Source organism: Marmota flaviventris, chromosome 3 (genome assembly GCF_047511675.1).
Source record: "Marmota flaviventris isolate mMarFla1 chromosome 3, mMarFla1.hap1, whole genome shotgun sequence".
Classification (NCBI taxonomy): Eukaryota; Metazoa; Chordata; class Mammalia; order Rodentia; family Sciuridae; genus Marmota; species Marmota flaviventris.
In genome coordinates this window covers 107287454-107305869 of record NC_092500.1, presented here as the reverse complement: position 1 = coordinate 107305869, position 18416 = coordinate 107287454, and the positions used below count along the sequence as shown (strand labels likewise).

Here is an 18416-nt window from a genome sequence, read left to right as displayed (position 1 = left end):
TCAATAGACCACAACCACTTTTTTATGTTTTTCTAAATGAATTAAACTAATTCATATGGGTAGAGACATCTTTTGCCTGATGGCTATTGTAGAATGTGGTACTCAGTAAGTATTTAAAGATCCGTTGAGTTATTAAAAGAGGAAGCTGCCCTTACCAGGAGATATATTGATGCTTTATTGTGCTCTGCAGCCAACCATTTAATGGCCATATAAATTAAAACAAAACAAAACAAGCAGAGATCTCTGTGTTTTCTTTGTGATTCACTACTGGGCAGGTAAAATTGTTAAATTTTCTTAGACCCTATTTTTAGTGAGCTAAGGCAATAAGAATAAAGTGAAATAAAGAATGTAGATATAAAATGAAGTTTTCTAGTTATGCAGAAACTAGAAAATAGTTCTTTAAAAGAAGGCAAAAAGAGTCTTGAGATTTGTGTATTTAGTCAAGATGAGCTCCTCAAAAAAAAAAAAAAAAAAAAACAACTTCTTTTTATTCTAACAGTTTGGGGAAAATGTTGGTGGAGGAAAACATGGGTGCAAGGGTGTGAGGCACAGTGAGCATTCTGCACTGACAACAGGGAGAAGACTGGGGAGCTGAGTCTGAGAGAGCAGCCCACAAGTAAGGGTGGTGATGAATGATTCTGAGATCTGAGTAGACTGTCAGGGTAAGCAGGAAATTGATTATGTGGTCTTAACCTGAGGTGAATGGTAGAGTGGGAAGAAGTTAGAAAAGGAATGATTTAGAAAAACTGAAAAAAATGACAGGCTTTCCATTCTCAATGCTGAATGCTCTCATAAGTAATCGGATGAACTATGATCTTGCATTTTTAGTGGAAATAAAGACCCATTCTAGCAAAGGTGATAGCATACTCTGGGGAGAGATGTGAGAAATAGAGATCATCCTGGGGGAAAAATAAAATTGGGCAGTCAGTCTCTATCATAAAGTTCCTTGGTGAATAAAGGAAGGGGAAACCAATGCTCTTTTCTCAGAAACTCTGAACCAAGAATTCTCTGGAAGTATGAAAGGGATAAAATGACTTGCAACAAAAGTGTTCAGTTGCAAAGATGGCTATATAGAACCAAGGTTTTCTCTCACCTTGGAACTTTCCAGGCCCTAGTACTTGTCCTGACCAGGAGACTTGTGAGTAAGGAGTAAGAATGAATGAAAGATGGAAATTGGAGATACAGGGAGGGAAGGCATTGCTTGGAGGTGTACTGTTAGGTGGTGAATTTTTTACAGGTATTCAGTGGCTCAGGGTGGGAGTAACAAACAAATCATAGAGGCTGACTGGAGTCATGGACTTACCAGCCTGACATGGCAGTGAACCAAGTTAAACAGAAAGTGAAAATCATACTCAAGTTGTCAATTGTAGAATGTAGTGTTTCTTTAACCATGATTGTCCGGGCAGTAGGTGACACAACTTCAAGAAACCAGTGAACTGATGACCTTAATAGAGGAGAGGTGTCCACATTAGTGGACAGTGTGGGCAGAATGATAGAGGCTGTCATATTTGGAAGCAGTGCTGTGAAGGTCATTGGGGAATGACTGCAGGGAGAAAAACTGAAGAAAACAATCAACTGGAAAAATATATTACTAACTAGGGAATCCAAATTTCTTCTAGGAGGCAGATTCCCTGGAGACATGAACTTCTCATAAGACATGGACAATTATATTGCCAAATTCACAATAGTGGCTGGCTTGGCACACACTTGGGCATTCAATGAATATCTGGTAGGTGAGCTAAGACACTAATAAGAGCTAAAAGGTACACCTTACAAATACTTTTAAATTTGATAGAATTGCCTTTATAAGCTCAAGATCACCCTGCAGCTGTAAGAATGATGTGAAGGGCATCCAGTCCTTCACCTCCTTACTAAGTCAGCATTTTCAACTGAGGGCGAGGAATGGTGCAAGGTGGGAACCACCAGGATGAGGAAGTAGATTCCATTTGTTTGGAGACATTAATTGAGAACCTCCCACATGTGCACACTGTTGAAAACATAATACTGATGGGGAGTGGGGTCGGTGTAGGTGTATATGCACACACGTGTTATAGGATGCTCACATTCAGAAGCAGATCCATGCAATGTGTTCATCAGGTATATATCCAATTATAATTATTTCCCTTTATATTCTACTTACATCTTTCCTCTTTACCACAGTCTTTTTTAGCCTTATCTGCTTTCTGAGCCTTAGAATATATAAAGGCTACAGACGTATTCTTTTTTGTTGGAACTTTTGTTTTTTTAATGATTTTCAGTTTATCCAACTACCCAGTTAGAACATCAGAAGATAATGTTCCCTGGTGCCCAAAACAGTAATAATAACTATTTACAAGTGGACCGTGGAAATGAGAAAGAGAAAAAAAAAAAACAACCTTGTAGATATGATACACCATGCTGATATTTTGCTACCATGGCGGAGTTTGTGCGTGTTAAATACTCCTGATGTGTTCTGTATTCATGAAGTCATAGGATTAGTTCTGGCCATGGGACAGAAGTGTGATATGTCGCTTCTGGGGAGGATATAGTTAAACACTAGTGCGATGTCTCACCCCTATCTTTCCATGCCTCAGCAACCTTGAAAACCACTTGTGGAGATGGTGACATCCCAAGATGGGAAGGTTGAACACATTATGATATATTCATACATGCATATGACACAATTGGTCAACTTATTCCCCAATTCTTCCCTCCCTCCCTCCCTCTTAATCCCCTGGTTCTAGTCTCCTGACTTTATTTCTTTTCTTTTCTTTTTTTTGAGATCCATTTTTATTTTTATTTGTTCTCTATAGCTTTTGTATATGAAACATTTGACCCTTGACCTTCTGAGTCTGGCCTATTTCACTTAGCCTGGATGGATAGAACTGAAGGGATGCATATTTGATGGCATTACTGGCAGATGGTTGAAACTGTAGGACTCAGGCCTAGCTGGAGAATATAGATCACAGGCCATGCCCTGGAAGGATATATCTTATCCTCATCTCCTCTCTCTCTCTCTCTCTCTCTCTCTCTCTGTATGTTTATTTATATGTGTGTGTATGCGCATGCATGCGCATGTTTCCTGGGGTCAACAGCTTTGTCTGCCATGTCCTTCTACCATGTTGTTTTTGTACTAGGGCCCACTGGCCATGAACTGAACCTTCTGAACCATGAGCCAAAATAAATTTTTCCTCCTAAGTTGTTTTTTTGAAGTATTTGTCACAGTGACAAAAACAAACAAACAAACAAAAAAAAACCTGATGGACACAGACCCTCATTGTATGAGTCCAGACTTGGGGCTACCAATGGCAATCAAATTTTGAGTACTCTAAGGAGACAGACGAAAGAGGGCAAAATCTGGGACCACTGTACATTCACTGTTCTCTGCAATCTTCCTTTTTTCCTAGTCATACCTGGATAGCTGCCACACATAGGTGCAAAAGGTGACTTAAGAGCAGCTACCACAGCCACCTAGGGCCCCCTCATTACCTCCTGGACTGTGCAGCTCTGTTCTGGGATTTGGAATTTGAGTATCTCTTTACTTCTGTACTTAGCATGTGTGAATCTCAGTCTTCTAAAGTCCTCAGGCTTATTTTATGCCTATAGCTTTGTGACTCTGACACTTTCCAGTGATTCCCCAAGGGGGTCTATCCATTGCCCAACCATGTCCCCTCTGAACAGGTGTGTGGGAGGATAAGAGGGGTAGGAGGCAAATTTAGGCATCTTTATCCAGAACAGTTCATCCAAAAAAAAAAAAAAGAAAGAAAAAGAAAACTGATGCTTTTGCATTTTGTTTCAGCAAGAGGGTGGGAAACAAATTGGTATAGATCCAAATTTCTTGTCTGAGTGTAGGTTGAAAAATTGCATGAAAGTTGGACACCATTGTCACCTCTTAGGACCACAGTGGCACATCCTTATTTCTATTCTATCTATCTGGGGAGTTTGCAACCCATATTATATATGGAAAGGTAGGATTTCTTTCTAGTCTTGAACATCTGTGAAGCACCGACTGGCAGGTTCTAGCACAGTCGTTTTCAACTTATGTTTAAACAGCACCCACTGGGCACTTGGCCTGAAAGAAGTAGTTACTAGACCAAAAGTTCTTTGAGGACAATGCTTTTGTCATCATTGACTCTGCATCATCTTGTAGTATGGTGCATACAGAAAGACCTCAGTTAACATCTCTCGCTTTGGATTTAAGGCAGTGGTGCTGTGTGACAGTTGGAGTAACTCTTTTTGGCTCAGGCCTGCTGGCTATCTTCTGCTGTTGGGTTATGGCCACTACTTCTGGAATTGCCTTTTTAAAAAGTCTCCAAATGACTCTGCTGCAAACACAAGTTGGAGAACCAGTTTGTTGGACCACAGGCCTTTGTAAGAACATTGGAGTAGGCAACACACCAGTTCTGACACACCAGTCCTGGCTGTGCTGTGAAATCAATCAGACGCTTCCCCTCTCTGAATATTATGTCATTCAGCTATGGAGACGGACTACTCAGCATTTGCAAAGTTTTCTTTGCACTCAAAAACTTGATGTATCTTTGGTCTTTCCCTTCATCTCATCATTTGCCCAAGGGAGTATTTCCTATTGTCATGTTCAAGGTCAAAGAAGGAGAAGAAAGATGTGTCTTCTGCTGTATATATTATATGAAGCCTGTTTGGCCTTGACTCTGACCCTTACTACCTGGTGTCAGAGCAGGAGGTATCTGTCCTCAATACCCCAGTGACAAGCAGCTCCCCTCCATTTGATTTTCAAGCTGTTTTCCTTTCTCCATGGTTTCCAGACTGTATGTCCAGGGCCATTGTCTTGATTAGCCTCCAGTGACAGAATGCTACTGGAAATTAAGGCAGCCTCCTCTATAGCAGTTCTTTCCTGTTTATTTTTCTCCTATAAGCTCAGGGTGGAAAAATAAAAGAAGGATGATGCATATGTATCCTTTCGTTGCTTTCAAGCTTTGTAGCCTGAGCTCTGGACGCTGCCTTGTGGTGCTTTGATCACCCATTCTGGCATTGATATTGATTTTCATTCTGCTGCCTTTTTTCCTCCTCCTTGCTCCTGGAATTAGACCTTTCTCTCCAATGTCTACATCTCCTTCCTTCTCTGATCATTTAGCAGAGCATTCATTTGAATATTTAGCAACGTCCATTGCATTTACCAGGCAGCCCCTTTGTGCGTTCTTCTAGCTTATCTGATGTGCTGCACTTGAAAAGTCACTCCTTCTAATCTTTGTAGGTAATTTCTTTGTTCTTTAAAAGACATTTGCCTACCTTTGTGATTGATTTTACTCAATTTTGAAATTATTCCAGAACCCAATTTTAATGTGGCTAAACCTTGGAATGTAGCCTTTTCTTCTCTGTGCCTTTGATTAAAGATTTTCTTTTTATTTTCCATAATAATTACTCCTAGTGTACATACTGTTTCTATAAATCTAAGATTTGTGGTATTTTATCTTCACTTTTGTCTTTTTTTTAAGTCTCCTCTTGTTCATCCATTATATCATTTGAATATTTATCTGCATAATTTCAAAGTCTACCTCCCATCATTGAAAATCAGCCTCTTATCACTTTCACCAAAGAATGGTTTACTAATAATATTTTTTTGTACCAGAAGAAATTATTATTGTATTTATGGGAATGGAGAAAATTTGAATGAAACAATGTAAATATAGGCCATTCTGACATTCAATCAAAGACTGCATCCGGCTATTAAACAAAGGGAAAGGAAAAAATAGTGAAAACTAAAAATTCATCTAGAGCCTCATGGTGCAAAAATATAATATTGTATTGTCATTCTGTGTTTTTTACCAAATATTCATTAATTAACACTCAGTGGTTATATCTGGATACATAGTGCAACTTATAAAAATTGTGTAATTCCACAGTGTCTTGAATTCTTGCTGGTGATCACAACAGACAAAAGCAATTATCGTTTTTATTGTGTTTTTATTTCTATTTTTATTCCCAAAGCTAGTGTTTTAAGTTGGGAGATAATCTTTGAACATGATCCTTGGCAAATAAAAGTAAGTAGTCATAAGGAATTTTGAATTCTATGCTAGGGAGCTGATATAACTAATAGAGATGGAGAGAAGGCCTGATATTAATGAAGGGATAATTTCATTTTAAGGAAGGAATTGTATGCAAATTCATAATTCATGCATTTACCACTGCTGTTCCTCACCATTGCTGTTAGATATTGACATATGTTAGGTCAATATGCAGAATCTCTACTATAAATTAGATGAAAATACAAACCATTCAACACAGAAGGGTTTATTCCTTCAACAATTTTTGAATTTCACTGTAGAAATAGTGAGAAAGCCAACAGTGGCTTGAGTTGAAATGTTGATAATACCACTTTGCTGTTTTAGAAGTTGGGAAGTAACACAGTATCAAGGGTTCTACATAAAAATGTAGCTTGTACAAAAAGTGACCTGTCATAGAAGTTGTAACAGTGTACAGTAATATTCTGGTTGAAAACATTCAAGAAAATTTTGCTTTCAGTATGTGTTCTGTGATTCTTATTTCAAAATCCCAAGTTCTCCCACCCCTTGCTGACTTGGTGCTGAAATTGTTTATTTCTCAGGGAACCAGCTTTCAAGTATAGGACCTTGCTTTCCTTAAAGCAGTGTATCTCTCTCCTGAAAGAGAAATCTGCTCTGGGTTCTCATCCTTAGTTTGGATTTTATTTTAAATGCTGTTGCATATCAGATCTGAAACCGTTGGTATTGAAATGTGTTAATAACATTAAACATTCTATGCTTTTTGATCAAGTGTGAGGTATCTGAGGAAGCAAAAAGTCAAGTACAACATTCTCTAACTTGCTTTTAATTAGATCATTAGGGATTTTAAGCTCTATTGGTTGAATTACACTGCAGCTCCTTACTCTTAGCTATTGAGTTTATTTAAATCACATTTCAAACTAGGCATTGTAGAAGAAGGTTGCAGAAAATTTTCTAAGTGAAATAAAGGGCAAGTCTTTAGAGAACATGATGTCTTTTTAGAGTAAGAGACTTAGGGAAATTTATTTGTCTTTGGAGCTCAGAACTATGAATGTAGTTCATGGAAGCCTGTAGTGGATTGCAGCATTTTCTGTGTATACTCATGCTGTCTGCTCCTAGAGGCTCTGGAAAGCTTCATCCCTGCCTTTTGGTGGTTGGACACAGAACCAGTAAGCTTGTTCTACTCCAAAATGGATGCAAAAACTCACCTGAAATTTGTAATAAATTGTTGACCTTTAGGAGCTTTGATTCTTTATGAAGGTAATTTTATTTTATTAGAGAAGGAAAGCAAAGGAATAAGAAAGCAGCAATTGCTATTCTCCATATCTGAGTACAGTGGAAAAAGTGATAATTTTGAGGCTGGGGCACCCTCCATTAACAAAATGTGCATTGAAGTACACAGACCCATCCCTGGATCCTTGGGATTCCTCTGTTACCTTACTCACTTCCATTATGTTTCTAATGATGATTCCTTATGAAGCATTGTGTGAGTTACCAATGAAATACCTAAAATATATTCATAATAATTTTAGTCTCCCAAACTTTATTGTATTGCATTTCTGTGATAAATTCGTGATTTGCACATAAACTATAGAACATATCACCTTTACAGTTAATACATTTTACTATATTGGCTATTAATAGAATGCAGTTGTACAATCAAAGCACACTTCTGGAGAAAAGGGGAAATAAAGTTATAAACAGCAATACATATATTGACACTTAAAAATAAAGGAAACTCTACAAGTTAAGGAATAAAAAAAAAAAAACCTAAATAAAATAACCCCAAGACAGTCTGGCATACCTTGTCATGTTTTGTTAGAATTGTCAAGGAGATTAAGAACTCACATTGGACTTTTTTTTTTTTTTTTTGGTACCAGGGATTGAACCCAGGGGAGCTTAACCACTGAGTCACATCCCCAGATTAGAGACAGGATCTGGCTGAGTTGTTAAGTGCCTCACTAAGTTGCTGAGACTGGCTTTGAACTCACAATCCTCCTGCCTCAGCCTCCCGAGTTGCTGGGATTACAAGATGTGCCATTGCACCTGGCCCTGACACTGGATTTTGAGGATTATTTTGTTTTGGTGTTCTAGTGTTCTAATTCTTCTTCATGGAGTCCTGAGTGCATTTTCTGGCACAAAGAGAATGATTAAATATTTTTCACTGTACAGTTCTCATTGGTATGGTAAAACAAAATAAAGACAGAAACCATTGTTAACTAACAGTTTACCAAGGGTCTGCCGCAAATGAGGGTCTTCTAGATTCCGGGGACACATCAATGATTGGCAAAGACAATGCCCTCTGCTCCCATAGGGATCACACTTCTAGCAGGAGTAAAGTAGAAAATATGTAGTAAATCTTATAACTAAGTGAGTGATAGTGAAGGCTAGAAAGTGATAAGTACTCTGGAAAATAAATACAGCAAGATAAAGGACCTTAGGAGAGGTTGCCATTTATTAAGAGTAATCAGGATGGGCTTTGTTGAGAAAGTAACCTTGAAAACTGAATGGTGGAGTTGGCAATATAAAAACCTAATAAGAGCATTCCAGACAGACAGGATGCTGAAGCTGAGTTATCTCCAGTGGGGAAAGCCAGTAGGATTCTGGAGAATGCACTTAACCAAAGGAGACAGAGACAAGATACAAAATGAGAAATCACCCAAGGTTTAAACAGAGCCCATCAACAATGACTCCAGTCATCTTGGTCTGGCAACTGTGAGAATGAATTTCCCTTTCACTGAGATGCTGAAGAGTTTAGAAGAGTGGTTGGAGGAGGGCAGAAGGAGTCTGGTTTGGGATATGTGTAGTTTAAGATGTCACTTTAAATTTCCCAGTGGAGAGAGGCCAGAGATCAGAGTTATGTTTACACATCTGTAATGTGGGAACTGGATGAACCAGAGATGGTTATAGAGCCTTACACAATGTGTCTGTAGCAAAATTCCTTAGTTTATTCTGTGGATGAAATAGTCTTTGTTGAAGCCAGCTGAATTTATGTGCTTTTTAACATGTAAAGCTGTGCACATATTCTGTTGGGCAAACATATCCTTCCATAAGAGAGGATTGACCTTTAACTCAGAATAAAGTGCTCACAGTCCTTCTGATAGAACAAAATATTACCAAGCAGAAGACAGAGAGGTGATGTTATTCCTTTTATCAGAGCTGAGGCAGCATGGATTAGTATAATGGAAATGACCTCGTGCACATGCGCACACACACACAAATCTATAAAAATTAAAGCCCCACCTTCTATGGTGGATTTATATTAGCTTCCATTCCCCACATAGTTGACACTTGATATATTCATTTGCTTTCTGCATTATGTACTATTGAACTCAAGAATAAATAAGCTCTTCACTAACTATCCTTGTTGAATTCAAGTATAAAACAGATTGGAGTCTTTAAAAAAAGGATAATATTGAAAATATTAAAAATAATGGATCCCTAAAACTAAAATTCCTTTCAATCCTTTCATTTCATTCATCCACAATTTCATTAAAAATGGCTGCCTTTTATCTGTACTTCCCAATTGGATTTTGCAATAAATATTCTGGATAGAATTTTATATTCTGTTTTTTTTTTTTTTTTAACTTTATAATATGCCAGAGTTTTCTGTTTGGTTTCCTTTTTTATTTACTTTTCAACATCTCACTCCAATGCCCTTTGCTTTCCAACATAACCAGTGTTAACAGCCTGACAATTTAGCCCTGCACACATTTGTGTATTATGTTGAGTGTATATTAAAGAGAGATTTTTTAAAACAAGTCCTGAAAAGTTGCATTTGAAGTGTGAAAGAAATAGCTAAAGAGCATTTATGTATTTTATGGTCACTTTTAGATCAAACTTTAGGAATTGCTTTGCAATTAGACTAACTGGCAAACATCTCTCATTCTATATGGATGCAATTATCTTTAAAACCCAGACACTATTCCATGCTAATATGTTACCATGATATTTGAAAACTGTTTAATTTTACTTTCTCTCCCCACCCCCATTCCCCCCACTAACTGTGGACCATCATGTACGGTGTCTGGTACAGAGTAAGCATACATAAGTGCCAGCTGTCAATTATTGACAAATTTGACAAACAAGTGCTAGAGACAGAATTTGAACACATTTCTCCCTGTCTTCTAAGCACTGTCACCCTTATTCTCTCCGCTGTCTGCCCTGAGCCCAAGCTTCCTCCTCCTTTCTTCCTCTTCATCCACCCCTTTTCCCTCTTCCTCCTTATCTCCTTAGTTCTATTCTCCTTCCTCCTCCTCCTCTTCCTTCTCCCCTTTCTCTCTCACTTTTCTCCTCCTACTCCTCCTCCTTTATTTCAATACATATATCACTTCTTGGGTCCTAGGTCCCACCATTGAATTTGAGACCAAAGTCGTACCTTATGATGGATATTTACACACACACACACACACACACATGCATGCAAGTGCTGTATTCCATACTAAAATTTGATTTGAAATCAAACTTGAATTTTTCTTTTAAAGTGAGTTCTCTCCTACATTAAAAAAAGCTTCTGTCCCTGTTACCAACATTTCTTTACTCATTTGTGCCTGGAGCTTGGTTGACCTTTTTTAAAACCTTCACTCCCACACATAGCTAATCACAGTAGTATGTGAGTTGGATTATACTTCCAGTATCCCTCAGATACTCTTTCTTATTTATACTCACTTTTATCATCCTAGTTAAAATATTTATGACTTCAAACCTACTTACATGCTTTTTGTCTTTATCCCATCAAACATATCCCACCATATGCCACGTTAAGCTGTTAGAGCTTGCTTTATATATGCCATTCTCTATCTAAAACAAGCCATAAATGCATGCTTTAATTTATGGAATGATGTCACTGAGGTGTGACCCTTAAGAAGCAGGAGCCCTTTCTGTAACGCTATGTAACTTCTATCATTTGAGGGGGCTGTAGTCTTTGAACTGTGGTTTTGATGCCTCTATTTGATGGATCTGTACTTCATCTTATGGTAGATGTTTACTTTTTAAGTAATTCAGATTGTGAGCCTGTTTCTACTAAAACTGAATATGCCTTTCCTTGCTTTTCCTACAAGTTTCTTAATTTTACCTTTTGAAGATCCAGGCTGAGTCTATTCTCTTGAGCCTATTCTCTTAAACATCATAATTTATAATTCCATGTCATGTCTTCATACTGTTCCTAGATACAATTTCTGGCTTTCGTATTGCTAAAATAACAGCCTTTCTGGTCATTTTGCCATTGTGGTCAGCCAGTTATGGTTACACTGAAAATCCTTTTTAAAGATGAGCCTTAAAATTGAAATAAGTTGTCTAAATGAGGGCTGACATAAAAGAATTTATTAATTTGACCAATATTTTTTAAGTGCCTACTTAGCTCTCCATCCAGTAATAGGTCCTGGGCAATAATAACAGAGGAAAGTTAGGAGACCACAAATGTAAACTGGAAGATTTCTAAGAATGAATGCAGTTTTCCAGATAACTATAATTATCACTTTCAGTGTATCATTAAAGAGATCCTTCCAGTTTGTTAGTGGTGCTTGATGGATCTTCCATAAAGTAGGAGAGATGCTGTGGTTATAGGGAGTTTTGAATCTTACTGCCCAGGCATCCAGTTCTTAACTTTGAACAGAACCTTCCTGATTATTGGGAACAAATGTCATTCTGAAAGATTCCTTCTTTCTGAACTTTGAGTGACAACTACTACTTTTGCCTACCAGTGGGGGCTAATGTTTATGAATCTGTGTATCTATGTTTCCTCAACATAAAGGATTCAGGGAGGTCTATCTTTGCATGTCCCCAGTCACAGACTGGAAGTATATGTGTGAGAGAACATATAATGATCCTAAAGAACATTCTAGATGAGCTAATCTAATAAGAAGTTTTTTGTTGAGTGGATTTGGCTTGTAAAGGTGGAAACTGATCTAAAAATATAGAGCATTTTAATTTGTTTCACTTCTAAGTAGAATATGGTTCTTCATGCTAGATTCCCTACTAACAGAGTGACTCAAGAATTTATATCCCTCTATTTATCATAATAGATAAGTGTCAAGTCACAAAGGAAACTAAGGGCTTTTATATACCCACTTCCAATCTCTATGGGCCTACAAGGTAATATTGATTTAAAAATACCATTCCCAGGAGCAGTGGTTGAATCAGTCTGTTAGCTTGGGATGAGTCTCAAGAACACATAAAAAACATTTTAATTATTATCATTTTTTCATTAGGCTGTCACTTAGATTGCTTTTATGACAACAGGAGCCCAGAATATGGTGAATACAGGGCTGCCGAAGTCAAGATTTTAAATAGGAAATCTGTGCTGCATCCAAATGTGGGCCAGCTCAGAGGGAGTCTAGTGAACTGGCCGATCAGTTGGCTGCCTCCAGAGACCTGGCTTCAATTTATAATGTAATCATATCTAGATAATGACCCTTAAGGGAAAGCTGAGTTCCTCTATCACTGCCTGTAATGAATTAAGCATATTTATATTCTATTGGCAGAACATCAATGTCAAGCTCATTGTCAAGAACCTGTTAAGGGGGTAAAGCAAAATAAATAAACCATACAGGAATCCACAACAACCGCAGCCCCCCATAACCTCTCTGTTGCAGAAGAACCAAAGTGTAGGGTTGGCTCTGCTCTCTGCTGGTGCTTCCATGGATGCTGCCCTGTTGGCTCCTCAATGTGAAACTCAAATCATGCTTCCTTTCTTCATTTTGTAACAGTCTGTCAGTAAATTTTTACCACTTCTCCTCTAATACATTTGCCTTTCCTGATTTTCTCCATTGACGTTATCAGTTCCTTATTCTTGGCACCATTTCATCCTTTCCGTTCCTGCAGTTTCCTGACTGGTCTCCCTACGCACACACTGGGACCTTGGAAGGACATTCTTCCTCTTCTGTAAGTCATCTTCTTGGAAGGTGAACTGAGTCAAGTCACTCTCCTGCTTAGACCCTTCAGTGCTTCTATGCTGACCTCACACTGAATCACATACCACACCCTGCAGGACCTTGCATAATTTGCCTTTTCCATGCTAATATGACCTCCTCTCAAATCATTCTTCTTCCTTGTATCCTGCTGTAGGTTCTTAGTACCTTTAACCACTCCTGTCTCAGGGCTATAGTGAGTGCCCTCTCTCTATTGCTCTAGATTTTCTTCCCTTGATTGGGCAGAGCTTTCTCCCTCTTGAAATGTCACCTTTTCAGAGAGGTAGCCTGATTGCCCTACTTAAAATACCCACCCCAAGTCATTCTTTACCTCATTTGTATCTTTCTATCTTGTGTGTTTCCTTCACACCTTTTATTGCATACTATTTTTTTTTTTAAATCTGCTGTTCTTTTGGTCTTCTTTCCTTTTGAGAACACATTTGTCCTCATATTAATTACCATGTCAGTCATGTTCATTGTTGTTTTTTGAAGTACTTGCTATGGTACCTGAGCACCATTGGGTCTCAGTGAATAAATATTTATGGAAGGACATATTGGGCAGTAGAGATTTTCCATGCTCTGTCTGCAGGTGGCACCAGAGAGAAAATTGAATTTAATGATATGCCCCATAAGGCAGGGAATTTTGTTTCTGTCTCAGAATGGATGACAGAATTCTAGTGCATTCTCGGGCAGATGTGCACATCCTCCCTGTTTGACCATGGGTTTTCTTATGGACAGTCAGCACCATTATGACACAATTTGGGCAAGTGACCATCTGGTGTTCTCTAAAACTGCTTGACACAAATGTTAGCTTTCCAACAATGGAGCTAAAAATGTATTGAGTGCATTCTGTGTGCTGCCACTATGTTGCATCTTATCTCCTTCCTGACACTCAAGCAACCCCTTGAGGGTGGAGTTGTTAACTATCACCATCCTCAATAAAGGGAGCTTAGGTTTGCATGAGTGGACCATATACTCTTTGGTGGTACATCAAGCAGAGCCCAGCTTCTGTCCAGGCAGAGGAACTCCAGCTCTCCATATCCTCACATTAGTAAGTATATTTCTCTTAAATAAAGAGCTGCTTCTTTCAAATTTTCTTATCTTTCCTGAGGCAAGGATGTTGTGAAAGTAATAGTCTAAATCACCAGCATAATATCTTAAATGATTTCATTGGTTCCCTCTCCCCTACTACAGGAGGATACAAAGGGTAATAGCAAACACACCTTTGGAAGCAGAACACACAGACAGCTCAGGGAGAAGGGTAGTTAGGGCTTAACAATTAAGGACTAACACCATCTACTCCACCATTTGGTTTCAACTTCTGATGCTTATCATTATAATGGTAACAATTGCTCCTATATCCTTGGGGCTAAGCCAGTATTTTTTTTTCCTAGAATATCTTTGGTATAATCTTATGGAGAGGTGGACAAGATGACTAGTGTATATTTCTCAAATGTGTCAATATTTTCAGAATTTAGAGTGAGTGTTAGGAAGAAATCTTTTGGTTTATCATATTATTCTGTTTTATATACTTTGGCTTTATATGATGATTATCTTATATAATCTCCATAGCATTATTAGGTAGGGTAATTATTACTCTATTATATGGTAGTAAAAACATAGAAGGCTTAATGTTATCTTCTATGCCCCTTTGTTAGTATCCAGTATGCTAACAATCCCTGCTGCTGTACAGTACTATACAGAGAAATACCTCTAGTCCACTAAGTAGTATGTACAGTAGGGACAGTGAAAATGACATCAGCTGGGAAGTCAGGCAGCCTTTGCTTATAAGTCTCACCCTCCAACTTTCTCCTAGAAGTGAGCCCCTGAGCATGGTGTTGAATTTACTGAAGTTTAGTTTCCTCATCTATAAAATTGAGATTATCAGAACCTGAGCATTGGTACAAGTCTCCAGTGAAATAACATATGTAAAGGCATGGTAGACTTGGGAAGATGATCAAAGATGTTTCCTTGCCAGGAAACATTGTTTGTACTGTAAAGAATGAGTGGCATATGACCTGCCCTGGCCTCTCTGTGGTGCTGATGTCTCCTATGCTTCTCTGCAGCTTGGGGACTGCATGGGGGACTAGCTAACTACTTCTCAGTGCTTTAAATGTCACACTGCTTTTTTTTTTTAGGCAGTAATTTACCTTTGACAGTGACGGATTATTATTCAGCTTTGATTCATAGCAGTGTTGCCATATAAGGAAAGAGTGGCATATCAATGAGGAGAGCTGCTGTTTTAAATATGGGAAATATTTTCAGTAATTTCCTAATTAGCATGAGTAGATATAAAAGCCATTTTCTGGGCTGTGTGAGGAGCACATTCTAATTCCTGTTATGTGTATGTATGGCTAAATGTCTTCTACAATAGCTACCCATCCAGCATAAGCTACCTAGTGGGAACCATCCCCTAAACATGAGACCAAGAGCCCAGAGTGATGACCTTATGTCTAAAGAAGTTCAATTCCCATACCTGTGCTGATTCACAGGGTCCCAGGGAAGCATTTGAAATCTGTCTGAGCTTTCCCTTCTGATAAATGTGGAAATGATCTTTGATCTTCTCTACTCCATAGGAAACTTAAGAGGATTTGAATTTGGGAAGAAAATGTTTAAACTTAGAGTCAAAGTCTAATAAAAATTATTACTATTATTTAACTTGATTATATTTTAATCCTCATGCCTTACTGGTTTGCTCCCTGAGATCAAAGCCAGTTCTAGTCATAATACCTATGATTTGTCATAAGGGAATCAAGGAAGTGTGATTAAATAATATCTGTCTTTAAAACTAGAAAAAAAATGCAATGTTAGTATATACTTGTGTGAATTAAGAATCACTGTTGCCCATGTAAAAATATCACACATTTCTCAATTTAAGCTTAAGGAAGATTCCCTGAGATATTTAGAGAGACTACTCTTAGTAAATAAATTTTAGAAATAGAAGAAGCCTTATTTTGTAATGTATCCTCAGGTTGAGGATTAAGGAAAGCCAGGCTAAGACACATGACATGGCTTCCTGTGGGTCGCAGAACCAAGTGATCATGAAGTTGGATTCTTAGTCTTTGAAGCCCCCCAAACAGGGCTCTTGGACTATATAGTGGTAGAATCCCAGGTCATAGTACCAAGCCCAGACCCCCATGTGATAACTGAGATTCAGTGGGTGACTTTTTGTCCAGTTATTCTTCTTAGAAGGCAAAGTTCGTACAGTCTTTGCAAACTTGCCATTGCTGCCAGTCTCAGCACTCCACCTGACCCATATAACCTACGAAATTGAAATGGTACATGGAATGATGGTTAGTTTCATGTATTGGTGTGACTGGAAATACGTACCCAGATATTTGGCCAAACATTATTTTAAATTTTTTTTTTTTTTTTGAGAAGATGATTTTTGGATGAGACTGATGCTTAAATCAGTTGACTTTGAGTAAAGGTTGCCTTCTTTTATATGAACAGACTTTATTCAATTAGTTAAATGGTTTAATAAAATGAACACTAACATAGCCTAAGCAAGAAGGGATTTTTTTTTCCTATAGACTGCCTTTGGACTTAAATTACAGTGGTTCCCAGGGTCTCCAGCCTGCCTGTCTTCTGGGGAGAGGTTTTTTTTTTGTTGTTTGTTTGTTTTTTTCTTGTTTGTTTGTCTTTTTTTTTTTTTTTTTTTTTAACTGAGTATTGAACTCAGTGGTAGTGGTTAATTTACCACTTGGCTATATCCCCAGCCTTATTTATTTATTTATTTGTTTGTTTATTGATTTATTTATTTTCGAGACAGGGTCTTGCTAAAGCTGCTAAGGGTATTTCTGAATTTCTGAAGTTGACCTCAAACTTTAGATCCTCCTGTCACTGAGATTACAGGTGAACACCACCATGCCCATGCCCAGCCTGAGAATCTGGATTTTATTAAACCTCTTCAATAGCATGAGCCAGTTCCTTAAAATCTCTCTCTCTCTCTCTCTCTCTCTCTCTCTCTCTCTCTCTCGTCTCTCACATTTCCATACATATATAAATTGTCTATCTACTTTGTAGAGACCTTGACTCATAATTTTTTATTAGAAACTGGGTGTGGTGCTTAACAAAAACCTAAAAATGTGAATGTGGTTGAAACTGGGTGATAGATAGAGGAAGAAAGAGTTTTTATTTACTTCATAGATAAAGCCTAACTTGCTTTGAAAGATTGATTATAGAAATATGGACTTTACAGGTGCTTTTAGTGAGAAATCAGATGGAAATGAGGAACATGTTATTGGACACTGAAATAAAGGTGATCTCTGTTATAAAATAGCAAAGACTGCTGAACTGTGTTTTGTGATTCCCTGGAAAGTAGTACTTGTAAGTGATGAACTTGGGTATTTAACTGAGATTTCTGAGTGAAGCGTTAAAGGTATGGCCTTGCTTCATATAGTAAAATGTGAAAGAGAGATATAAGTAGGCATGGTTAAGCAAAAATTAATTAGAACTTGAAGGTTTAGAAAATTCTCAGCGTATTTATGTTGTAAAAATTGAGAAAATGTGTAGTGGAGAACATGTCTGGGGTATGACTTAACGCTCATTTGATCAAGGGATTATGGAACAGTTATTTGTTCAAAGGATTATAGAAGATGGTTAGGGGTAGAATTCACTGGTAGAGTGCTTTCCTAGCATGTATGAGGCACAGGTTTATTTCTCATGTGTTTATGTACACATACACAAAAAAGGAAAGAAACATCTCTGATGGAAATTACAATTCATCATCCATCTCAGAAGACAGGACAACACAATTATCCAACTGCCAACATGCACTATTCTTTTTTATTTTTTTTAATTATACATGGACACAATATCTGTATTTTGTTTATTTATTTTCAAGTGGTGCTGAAGATTGAACCCAGTGCCTTGCATGTGTGAGGCAAACGCTCTGCCACTGAGCCACAACCCCAGCTAAACATATGCTATTCTTTAAGAAAAGGAAATAAATGACCCTGGGCTCACTGCCATCAGAAATCCAGGTGTAGAGGCTGAGCCCTTCCTGTTCCTCCTCACATTTGCAATGTAAAGCTACCTCCTTGGCTTGAGCAGACCAGGTTACTTTCCAGGTCTGTGAAAACCAGACTGCTTCCCAGAGGTCCAGGGGTGGATGCTTCCCAGGACTCCAGTGGCCCTGAAAGGCAGGGCTGCAATGGAGAATCAAGCCACAGAATATTATTCTTGAACCTTAAATCTAACAGTTTGCCCAGACTTGCTGTGATCCCATTCTACTTTTCTATTTTTCCCTCTTGAAAGGGGAATGTCTATCTCATGCCTATTTTGGAAGCAGATAACTTGTCTTGTTTCACAGATACACAGCTGGAGAGGAATTTTGCCTCAGAATGAATCATACCTCACTTCTCACCCACACTTGAATTAGATGATATTTAGATGAGAGCTGAGATTTAGAATTGATGCTGGAATTGGTTAAGACTTGTGGGGTTGGGGGTGAGTGCAGTTTGTATGTGAGAAGAATATGAATTTGGGACCCGGGCAGAGAGTGGAATGTTACAGGCTGGATTGTGTCTCC

The 18416-nt window shown here is 38.1% G+C and overlaps 1 protein-coding gene across 1 annotated transcript in view; it reads left to right on the top strand.

Annotated features, from left to right (window-relative positions):
• The first annotated feature begins 13601 nt into the window (after window positions 1-13601).
• The window catches only part of Unc5d (unc-5 netrin receptor D), a 278883-nt gene continuing 274068 nt past the window's right edge, over window positions 13602-18416 (top strand). Inside the window, exons 1-2 of the mRNA XM_071609300.1 lie at window positions 13602-13620; window positions 13848-13934. Coding sequence (XP_071465401.1) covers window positions 13602-13620; window positions 13848-13934 — 106 coding nt within the window. The remainder of the gene's footprint in view (window positions 13621-13847; window positions 13935-18416) is intronic.